The 12,324-nt window shown below is 38.3% G+C and overlaps 1 protein-coding gene across 5 annotated transcripts in view; it reads right to left on the reverse strand.

Annotated features, from left to right (window-relative positions):
• The window catches only part of EDA (ectodysplasin A), a 311,653-nt gene that overhangs the window by 59,913 nt on the left and 239,416 nt on the right, over positions 1-12,324 (reverse strand). The window contains exons 3-4 of one of the 5 annotated variants that reach the window (XM_036016971.1): positions 7,866-7,869; positions 2,610-2,622 (exon numbers count right to left, since the gene is read on the reverse strand). The exons of the other annotated variants lie outside the window; for them this stretch is intronic. Coding sequence (XP_035872864.1) covers positions 2,614-2,622; positions 7,866-7,869 — 13 coding nt within the window. The 3' untranslated portion in view covers positions 2,610-2,613. The remainder of the gene's footprint in view (positions 1-2,609; positions 2,623-7,865; positions 7,870-12,324) is intronic. 5 annotated transcript variants of the gene reach the window in all.

Raw genomic sequence — 12,324 nt, forward strand, 5'->3', positions numbered from 1 at the left:
TGGGCATGGACAATAGTGTGGTGACTGCCGGGGCAGAGTTGGAGGAGTTTACAGAGGGGATAAATGGTGATGGACAGAGGCTTGACTTGGTGAACACACGGTACAGTGTTGTGGAATTGTGCACCTGAAGCCTGTGTGATTTTTTTGTTAGCCAATGTCACCCCAATAAATTCAATAAAATGGAAAGAAACACCACAAAGTTTCTGTTATTTTCCCAGTGCTTTAAAACTAAGTTATCAAAGTATGTTGCAAATACTTTGTGTGTAACAGAGTACTGAAGGTCACTAGTGATTTCAATAAAGAGAAACTGGAATACATTTAATGGCGATTCTGTAATACTGTCACTCTCATTTGCATTCTGATAGGTTTTCTTGAGCAGGAAAGAAAGGGGCCAGCAAGGAAGGAAAATGCAGAGAATTCCAAGGACCCCTATGTGAGCATTATATAAGCTGTGAATTATGCTGACAAAAGCCAACACCTGCCACACTGCACTGTAACAGCCAGAGAAATAATAAAGTTTGGAAAATGAAGGGTGAGATAATAAGTATGCAGTGATGAATTACAATTCAATTTTTATTTCTTCCGCTGTGTTTCACTGTGAGAATGGAATGTTATGTGTGTTGCACAGAATTGCTGTTAGTAGACAGTGTTAGTAGACAATGCCATTGTGGTACAGGGAGACAAATAGGAAGGGCCCACATGCACTCCCTTGTGAACAAAAATAACTCCTTCCCTTAATCTCTCAATGATTTATCAAATATTTCCCATTATATACAACTCCTGTAGCTTCATAGGCATCAGCATTGTCTACTGCCTATCACTTAAGAGCTTTCAAATATGGCTTTCTCTATTAAAAGAGGGACTTTTGACCCTGGCTGGTGTGGTTCAGTGGATTGAACTCAGGCCTGCCAAACCAAAGGGTCGCCGATTGATTCCCAGTCAGGGCACATGCCTGGGTTGTGGGCCAGGTCCCAGTAGGAGGCGCGTGAGAGGCAACTACACATTGATGTTCCTGTCCCTCTCTTTCTCCCTCCCTTCCCCTGTCTAAAAATAAATAAATAAAGTAAAAATAACCTTTTTTTTTAAAGAGGGAATTTTTTGAGGGGCCTACAGCATGTTTTCTTTCAATCTGCAAACATGCATTAAGTACTTGACTAGTAGGTCCCTCTGTGCTAGTTGCCATGCTGAGGAAGAAGGGATCCCTAACTCCCTGTGGCTTATCATCTAGGTGAGAAGATGAGAGAAGGGTATAAAAGAGATATAGAAAAATGTGTCTTTGAAGCATGCACACGGAAGAATATAAACTAAGACTATGAGCTATCTGAATGGAGCTTCATTCAGGCCCTGAAAAGATAGATAAGGATTAGAAATGAGGCAGGAAAAAGGCAGTCCAGGAGGGGGACTGGTTGACTAAAAGGAAGAGGCTGTAGGCAGCAAGGTCTGGCGACAAAGGTAAGACCTCTTACTTTGCTTACTTTGCTACCATGGCAACGATACATAACATATTAAGCCTGAGTATGTCTTCAGTTTTCTTGGAGCCCCTGATTTTTTTTTTTTTTTTGAAATCTTCAAACCAATAAACTCTCCCACACCACACTGTTTTTGTATTCAACTGTTATGAAAAAATTGATATTCATAAATAATATTATAAAGGTCAAATAAGATACTGATACACATCTTGCATCAGGAATTATTAAATTATGTCTGGGGTATTTTAAAACAATTCTCATTTGAGGACATGTACTTTGATTTTCAGAGAGAAAGAAGGGGGGAGAAGGAGAGAAAGAGAGAAACATTGTTGTGAGGGAAACCACTGATTAGTTTCCTCCCATAGGAGTTTTGACTGGGGATCAAACCCCAAACCCAGGAATGTGCTGAGACTGGGAATTGATCTGGTGAACTTTCTGGGTACAAGACCATGTTGAACCAACTGAGCTATGCTGGTCATGGCTGAGGTAATTTTGATGTTTAGCCCCAAAGATTTTAAAAATCCATATGAAACATTTAAAATTTATTATATAATCCTTAGGATGGTTTTTCATAGATTTCATTGAATATTATGTCTCAGATTGCTTTGTTTTTAAGATTTTACTTATTTCTTTTTAGCGAGAGGGAAAGGAAGGGAGAAAGACAGGGAGGGAAACATCATTTGGCTGCCTCTCACACATGCCCAACCAGGGATCTGGCCCATAACCCAGGCATGTGCCCTGACTGGGAATCAACCAGTGACTCTTTGGTTCTCAGGCCCACTCTCAATCCACTGAGCTACACCAGCCAGGTCAGATTTCTTTCTAATTGCAATGTTATGTAGTCCTCACCTAACAGCTATATATCAGTTAACACCTTATGTACTGGACGCCATTTGAGGTTCCACAGAAGTGAGTTTTCTTAAGTTACTCCACTAACAGCAAACTTTAAAGTGTGACAGAAATCTTTCTAAAATATTTTGAGATTTCCCTGTGTTGTCATGTTGTATATGATTGTATACTGAGAATTAAGCATCATTGTGAGAATCCCCTAAGGGACCACACCATCAGAGGCTCACTGTTTACTCAGGCACACAGGGATGTGGGAACCCCCAAATGACAGTCCCAAGTCATTTATTTCACTTTTCTAGTTATTCTGTTTTTGGACTTTTGTTCTTTACACTGCTAAATATACCTTCTGAGGGTATCAGTGAACTCACAGCTAGCTGAACCTCTCCCTTTCTAATCAGTTGTCCTCCAACTGAGTTCATTACATATATAATGGTTATTTTTAAAATTTGTTTGTTTATTGTTCAAGTACAGTTGTCTCCATTTTCCTGCCACCACTTTCCTCTGCCTCCCACCCTCCTTTGGCTTTGTCTGTGGGTCCTTTATACATGCTCCTTGACGACCCTTCCCCTTCTTTCCCCCTTATCCCACCCCCGCTCTTGTTACTGTCAGTTTGTTCTTTATTTCCATGTCTGTGGTTGTATTTTGCTTGCTTGTTTGTTCTGTTGTTTAGGTTCCACTCATAGGTGAGATCCTGTGGTATTTGTCTTTCTATAAACACTAATAAGACTAGAGGCTTAGTCAGGTGATGCCAAGCCTCTTACAGATGCAGAGTAAGAGTCCTCAGTGGATTGAGATTTTGTTCCCACTTCACAGGGTTTCTATCCTCCCTCCTTTTGGGATTCTAGGTTGTGTTCTAGATATTTGAGGTTGCTAAATAGAAGACCTCAGAATAATTGGGGTATAACAAGAATAATGATTTGGTTGCAAAACTCACATTCTGTATGTTTCTGAAAGATGAACAAAATCAGGTATAACGAGGAAACTATCAATAGGAATAGCAGTTTGTGATATCCAATTTTTATTCTCTAAGTTTAAATTCATTGCTGGGAGAAGAAAAGGAACTCTCAAGACAAGCCTTATTTCAAATAAAGATTCTACCTTAATCTTTACCAGTACTTTATATTTTTTGAGGTGCTTTAGCATGTATTATCTTTTTTGATCAGCACAGTCTTGTGAAGTAAGCAAGCTAACTCTTTTTCTCAACTATTAAAGTGGCTACGTGATTGTGGTGTTTGAGAAAAAGCATTTTTTTTCTTTATTGTACTGATAACCTGAGAAGCACTAGACAGATTAGTTCTGTTCTCATTTTATGGGCTGCTGCCAATAATTGGCAGTTATTGAGCATCTGTTATGTGTCAGCATTGAATTAGGCATTTTACATGATCTCTAATCCTTATACTAGCTTATAAGGGGAAGGAGGTTTACTGTTTCTATACAGTCAGAAAGCCTGTGCTGAAAGAGTTCACATGACTTGGCCAAGGCCACAAATTGACAAGTAGTAGAGCTAGGATTTGAAATTTTAAATGTGGAATCATGTCTATGCTTTTTTCTTTACCCCAAGCTGCTTAAGAGAGAAACCAAGGGTCAGAAAAAAGGTTGCTTCTTGATATCAACTGAATTTTTCTCACTTGTATGTATATCTCACCCATGTACTGGGAGCTTTACTGCCTGCTTTTGGAAAGCTTCTGGATTTTGCATACTATTCCAGGGGGTGAGAAGAACAGATCAGATTCAGAATGCTGAACTGGAACTTGAAAACAACCTCTGAGATAAAATATGTGTACCACAAATATCCCCTACTCCTTTAAATAGGCTACAGTATAAACCCATGTTTTTTAAACTTTAAATTTATTTTACTTTTAGAGAGAGAGGAAGAGAGGTGGAAAAGAGGGACAGAAACATCAATGTGTGGTTGCCTCTCTCACGTCCCCCTCTGGGGACCTGGCCCTCAACCCAGACATATTCCCCAATTGAGAATTGAACTGGTGACCCTTTGGTTTGCAGAACCATACTCAACCTACTGAGCTACACCAGCCAGGGCTAAACCCATGTTTTTAAAGATCTTTGCAGATGACTTGTACCATGTAAAGATAATGTACCATGTAAACCAACAACTGAAGTAAGTCTGTTTTTCCTTTTCAACACAGGGATTTAAATGGGTGACCAGAAATAAAGAATCTTATCTGCGAATGCATGCACTTCATACTTTAAAATTTGATAATTTCAATGTAGTTTTTTAAAAGAGATAAAATAAATATATCAGAAATTCAAGGACAGAGTCAAATTGCTGTATTTATAATAATTGAACATCCTCTCAAGAGATACTGTGAAGCTATCATGAAAAACACATTCTTTTTCCATTTCCATTTTAAGAAATCATATTTCTAAACAGATTAGGATCAAAACATAGTAAATTACCAAGTCAATCTTCTCACTCTTCCGGTACAATGTGAGATAATAGTGCGCTGAATTTCATCTAGAAAGATGACACTACCAACTTTCTGGCAGCAGCCCAGGCCCACGAATTGTTTTGCTATAGGAACAATAGATCTGCACAAAGTGACCTTCTTTTTAGTACACCACGTGACAAATAGCATAGGTTGGTTAGACCCCTGGAAGGGGGTATGTGTAACCCCAGCGAGGTTAGACATGAAACAACTCACCTAATGAGCCACAGTACTAGGGGCTGTATACTGGAAGCAGTGGCAAAATGCTGGTAAGATTCATAAACCTACAGCAAATCATCCTTCATATATTACCATTTCAAAAATAGCTCTCCCTACATTTCTATACATGGTAATGGTGTAGGATCTATGTCTTCTAAGTCAACTCACAGTCCTTCAAGCCTCCTATTTACATATCAAATTTCTTAGGGCAAGAGGAGAGCCAACAAAGCTAGGGGATTGGCTAGTCTTTGCACTTGCTAGTCCCTTTATTAGAAAGGCATGTTCTACTTTTCTTCATCTAAGTCCCATTCATTCTCCAAAATCCAATTCCAGTGTAATCTCATGAATGCATGTATGCATGCCCAGTATGTGTGAGCCATCATGCACTTCTCCTTGGAGATCTATTTAATGTCTTTCAGTGGCCATTCTGTGCCTTCCTCTCCCATACTTCCACGACAATCTTATCTTGCCTCCATATAGGTACTTATCACCTGTGGGACTTATTTACAAGATTCTCTCTTTTACAAAGACCATGAGATTCCAGAAGTAAGGAACTTTATCGTTTGCATTTTTGTATCCCTGTGTGTAATCTATTGCCACACTTTAGACATAGTAGATGGTTCATAAATCTCTAGCTATTACTCTGTTCTCCCCATCAGTTTGATTTACATTTGTTATTTTCTACTTACTCATCTGACTTGATTCTCAACCCTTCTGTCCCTATTGCTCCATTAAAACTGCTCTCACCAGTGCTGCCAACAATATCCTTCTTACTGAATTCCATATGGGTAAGACATACTCTTCCCATTGTGCTTGCTAAATTGGTAAGATGTAAGCTGAGGGCCGCTACTAGCTATTTTTTGTTAAAGATTTTATTTATTTACTTTTAGAGAGAAGGTAAGGAAGAGAGAAAGACAGGAAGAGAAACATCCATTCGTGGTTGCCTCTCTCATACCCCCTACTGGGGACCTGGCCCACAACCTAGGCATGTAACCTGATTGGGAACTGAACCAGTGAGCTTTGGATTCACAGGTCGGCGCTCAATCCACTGAGCCACACCAGCTAGGGCACTAGTAGCTACGTTTGCCACCTTATATGGAGAATCTACTTGAAGAATGAGGTCAATACAAGGAAAAGCTGGGAAAGTCCTGATGACATCATTGGAGCTCCAAGGTTCTTTCATGTTTTACACCAGCTTCATCAGGAACTTTATAGTAACATGAGCTCATACACCCCATGCCCTCTTGTAAAAAAATTTTTTTAATACAGTTTACACAGCTATCTGTCACTTGTAAATGAGAGAGTTCTAATATAGCTAGTTATCTCCATATCTATGTCTCCAGCACAGATATTTTTCCTGCACTCCAGATGCCTATCTCCAACTGCTTACTTATTTTCTCCCCTTGAATTTCTCACAGGTACCTGAAACTGAAGCTGTCTGAAACCACACATCTTGCTCCTGTGATCATTATTTCAGTGAATAATACAGCATCTTCCCGGAAACCTGGGTGGCTTCCTTGGCTCCTCATTTTCTCTCTTCAATCAAGTCATCAAATCCTAGTTGCTTCTACCTACTAAGTCTGTCTACTTCTGTCTGCATTGCTACTACTCTCATTCAGCCACCATCGGTCCTTATGTACATTGTAGCAGCAGCCTCATAACTTCCTTCTTTATCTTCCTCATGCCCCATCCCAAGTTCATCTTTCTCCCTCATTTCTCCACTTATTATTACATATTTAACAAATTATAGTCACACACACTCTACTGCAACAAGTGAAACAGCACAGCTTATATAGTGTGGAGCAAAAGGAGGTTTACACTTGTTTGTATGGACAATGACACAATAAATAAATAATACAAAAATCAACATCTGTGTTTTGCATAATCACAACTTTAAACTGACTGCTGCCCACCCAGTTATACCTTTCCCATCCAACCCCCTTCCACCTGAGGTTATCGGTGGTTCTGTGTGGTGCCTCTGCTTCCCACATCTGTATCTATGTTCATATTTACATGCCCATATCTACAAACACTTTTAGGGTTTTAAAATCCTTCTCTTTATTATGAAAATGGGATCATATTATACACATTACTCTGAAACTTGCTTTTTATTACCTAGCAAAGGAACACAGCTATTCTTTCAGGTGCATAAAGAAAACTGTAGCTTATTCCTTTTAACGTGGATACTATTCAATAGTATGGCTATGTCATAATTTATTCAACCGTTTCCTTATTTACAGCTATTGCAGTGATCCCTCTTTTTCCCACAAACATTGTGTTAATAATAAAAATTCTTGTACATAGTGACCTATGATCTGGCATTCTTATTTCTGTAGGATAGATCCTCAAAACTGCAAATAGTAGATCAAAGATATCTAAATTTTTTTTTAAGATTTTATTTATTTATTCCCAGAGAGGGAAGGGAGGGAGGGAGATAGATAGATAGAGAGAGAGAGAGAGAAACATCAATGTGCGGTTGCTGGGGTTTATGGCCTGCAACCCAGGCATGTACCCTGGCTGGGAATTGAACCTGGGACACTTTGGTTCCCAGCCTGTGCTCAATCCACTGAGCTATGCCAGCCAGGGCTTAAATGTTTAATCTTACTAGAGTAAGGTTAATATCCACAAAGGGTGTAACACATTAATAAAATGAAGGATAATAATATGATGATGATCTCAGTAGATACAGAAAGGCACTGGGAAAAACTCTCCATCCTAAACAATGATGAAATAAATTGACAAAGACACCAAAAAATGGAAAGGTATCATGTGCCCCTGGATTGATATTATTAAAATGTCCATATCACCCAAAGGCATGTATAGATTCAATGCAATCTCTATAAAAGTTCCAATGGGCATTTTCCATAGAGAAAGAAGAAACAACTCTAAAATTCATTTGGAACCAAAAAAGTCCTGAAATAACCTACCAATTGCAAGGAGAAAGAACAAAACTGGAGGAATTATATTGTGAGATTTAAAAATACATCACATCCCTGACTGGGTAGCTCAGTTGGGTACATTGTCCTGATATGCCAAGTTTGTGGGTTCAGTCCCTGGTCAGGGCAAATAGAAGAATCAACAAATGAATGTATAAATAAGTGGAACAACAAACTGATGTCTCTCTTCCCACCCCCTATCCTAAGGTACAGTAATCAAAACAGTATGGTGTTGGCAGAACAAAAGACATAGAGTGATAGACCAGAATAAACAACCCAGAAACAAATCTATGCATTTAAGGGCTACTGATCTTCAATAAGGGTGCCAAGAATGCACAATTTTGAAAGGATATGCTTTTGTGTTGAAAAAAAAAAAACTGAATTTCCTCGTGTATAAGAATGAAATTGGACACTTATCTGACAGCATATACAAAAATCAACTCGAACTGGATTAAAGACTTAAACATAGACCTGAAATTGAAAAAGTGGGAAAAAAATATAGGGAGAAAGATTTTTCACATTGGTTTCAGCAATAATTTTTCTGCATATGACCTCAAAAGCACAGGCAAGAAAAATAAAAATTGACAAATGGGATTGCATCAAACTTAAGAGCTTCTGCACAGCAAAGGAAACAAACAAAAGAGTAATGATAGAGCTTACAGAATGGGAGAAAATATTTGCAAACCATACATCTGATAAGGAGTTAATATGTAAGGAATTCAAACTCAATCACAAAAATGAATGAAAGAATGAATAAATGACCTATTTTTAATTTTTTAATCTTTATTCTATTTTTAATTACCATTTAGTCCCCTTATACCTTCCTACCCCCAGCAATCACCACACTGTTGGCATGTCCATGAGTCCTTTTTCCTTTTTGTTCAAATCCTCTGCCCCCTAATCCCCCCGCAACTAGCTGTCATCCTGCTCTCCATCTATGAGTCTGTCCTCATTTATTTTGTTTGTTCAGTTTGTTCATTAGATTCCACATATAAATGAGATCATATGGTATTTGTCTTTCACCACCTGGCTTATTTCACTTAGCATTATAGTCTCCAGGTCCATCCATGGTATTGCAAAGGGTAAAAAACTATGGGACATTTACACAATGGAATACTCCTCACCTAACAAAAAAATGACTTGATTTTTAAAACTTGCCAAAGGACCTGATTAGACAGTTTCCAAAGTAGACATGCAAGTAAACATCAAATCTATGAGAAGATGCTCAACATCACTAATTTTCAGGAAATACAAACAAAACCTCAATGAGAGTTCACCTTGCATCTATTAAGATGGCTGTTACCAGAAAGACAAGGGACAAGTGTTGGCATGGATGTAGAGAAAAGGGAATGTAAATCATCCCAGCCACTATAAAAAACAGAATGGAGGTTCCTCAAAAAGTAAAATTAGAAATGTGATATAATCCAGCAATCCTACTTCTGGCTGTATACAAGTATATGCAACATGAATAAGTTCTGAAGATCTAATGCACAGCATGGTGATGCTGGTTAATAATACCCTATACTATACTCAAAACTTTCTAAGAAAGTGGTCTCACCACAAAAATAGGTAAGTATGTTAGGTGATAGAAATGTTAATTAGCTTGACAACAGAAATTGTTTCACAATATATTTGTATATACAAATGTCACCCTGTATACCTTAAACATGTACATTTATCCCTCAATAAAGCTGGGAAAATAATTTATATTGCTTCCACATATATATGGCTTTCCCATCTTTTGATGTGATGTTTTCACAATATAAAATTCTTGCTAATTCTTGCTGGGCGATGGGGGGGGAATGCCTATTATAAATGGTTTATGTATTTTAGAATTTAAATTCATTGTGTATTTTAAATTAGTAGTACAAGTACATGTAAAAAAAGTAAACTCTTTCCCCACCCTAACCTCAAACATTCAGTTTTCTTCTCCTTTTTAAAAAATATTTCATTTATTTATTTTTAGAGAGAGGGGTAGGGAAGGAAAAAGAGGGAAACATCTATGTGTGGTTGCCTCTCAAGCAACCCCAACCAGGAACCTGGCCCGCAACCCAGGGATGTGCCCTGACTGGAAATCGAAGCAGCAACCTTTTGGTTTGCAGGCCAGCCCTCAGTTCACTGAGCCACACCAGTCAGGGCTGTACCACTTTCTATACTATGTTAAATAAAGTGTGAGTTTAATGAGGGTAGGGACTTAATCTTATTCACCACTCTCCTGAGATTTCTGAACAGTGATCAATAACCATTTATTCAACAACTAATTGGTACTGCATAAACATTTATTAAGTGAATGAATGGAAAAAAAAGAAGCTGTGGTAGTTCCTCACCTGTGATCCAGAAGAGACCCTGCAGGTCTAGATGCAGAATGTACAATAAGGGAGGGTTATATCAATAATACACTAAGGAGCCAACAGGAGCTGCCTGCCCACACACTGACATCTGCCTGTGATATTCTGAGAAGCTATACAAAAGGGAGCTTGGCAGTTCACCACTTGGCCAAGAGATTAACCTTCTTAGCTTTCCCTTCTTGAAGACATATGCATGCTCTTAATCCTTATTGAGCCTCTTCATGAACATTAATGAAAATGCTCATTTGACCATCCAAGCTGAAACCCTGAGTATTTAATCATCCAGACATCATGTACTTGGCTAAAAGTACCCTAGCTATTATTATATTATAGAAATCAGGAATGGTTATAAGTAAATGACAACAGAATTGGAAGGAAAGAATCAGATCATCTATTCTAGTAGTTCTAACATCTGTTCCTTACCCTTATAGATCTGACAGAAATGATACAATCTACTCAATAATAGTAGGACCTCACTATATATTACTTCGTGGTGTGCAGAGCTCAGGATTTCCAGGGGTCTCTTGAGGTGGTTGGGAATCTTCTTACACCTGAGTTGAGAATCACTGATTCTAGTCTAACCTTTAGAAAGAACTATAAGCAGAGAAATAAAATTAAGTGAAGACTTGCCCGAAGTCACACAGCTAGTGTAACTGAAGAATGGCAGAGCTGGGACTAGAAAACCCAAGTTTCCTGGCTTCCAGTTTATAATTTTTTTCTGATATTGAGAAACAAATCACTAGAAGGAATGAATGAGAGGGAGATAGATTAGAAGTACATTTGGAAGAACCTCAGGTCTGGTTTGCTTGTGACCTTTAAGCAAGTAAGATATTCTTCAAAGATGTTGTACCTTTACACCATGTTTATAGTGGCAGGTGGGTATGCTCACACTTTAATTTACCATATTTTGCTATCTATAATGCATGGTCATGTATAGTGAACACCCACAGTTTTGTGCACATTATGTGTGGATTAAGTATACATTATACCTATGTACAATGTGCATCCTTATTTTTCCCTCAAATATTTGAACAAAAAGTGCATATTATACATGGCAAAATACAATGTATGATTCTGTGCTCATTATGTTAGTTATAATGAATAGATATAATTTTCTCAATTTAAATATTTTTAAGTACCCTAATCTGTAATGGACCACTACACCTAGTTCACTTTAGGACTTAGGTACTGAGGACAGGAGTTTGTAGCTATGCCAGCCACAGAGCCTGGTACACTGTCTTAGAAGTAGTTGGTATTCTAAAAATGCTTGTTAACCAAGTGTCAGGGGTAAAAGCCTATTTAGATCATTTACTGTGCGATTCCATCAATGGAAACAAAGCTTTAAAGGACATTTTGAAGTAAGAGCAAACTAACATATTTTAGATGAAATGATGTCTTATTTGATGTAAAGCTACTTTCCAGAGTGTTTTTCTCTGGGCACCGAGGGCATTGGTTTCCATGACTAGCAGGGACTATGGAGGAGGACTCTACCTTTGATAACATAGCAAAGTCATGGCTCACTATGCTCTGGTTGGTGTGGCTCAGTGGGTTGAGTGCCGGCCTGTGAACCAAAGGGTCTCCAGTTCGATTCCCAGTCAGGGCATGTGACTGGGTTGTGGGTCAGGTCCCCAGATGGGGGTGCAAGAGGCAACCACACCCTGATGTTTCTCTCCCTTTTTCTCCTTTCCTTCCTCTCTCTGTAAAAATAAATAAAAATAAAATCTTATAAAAATATGAGCAATGCTAGAATGAAAGCCCTTCTGAATTTTAGGTAACATTTGTATAGGCAGAAAGTCAATTTCTTTGAGGCTATAGCCTTTCATATTTGTCTATACCAATTTAATGGTAGGTATGCTGTCTTCATTATGATTTTTAAGAAAAAAGAACAAAGGATATATTCCAATTTTATTTGTTTCGTAACGGCAAAAAAATACTAACTTTTTTTTTGATTTGACTAAAAGTAAAGATAACTACAAAGAAGGCATACTGACAAAAAGGGAAACACATACACAGCCAGCCAGCCAGCCAGCCAGCCAGCCAACCAGCTAGCCAGGCA

This window comes from Phyllostomus discolor, chromosome X (genome assembly GCF_004126475.2).
Source record: "Phyllostomus discolor isolate MPI-MPIP mPhyDis1 chromosome X, mPhyDis1.pri.v3, whole genome shotgun sequence".
In the NCBI taxonomy this organism is placed as follows: Eukaryota; Metazoa; Chordata; class Mammalia; order Chiroptera; family Phyllostomidae; genus Phyllostomus; species Phyllostomus discolor.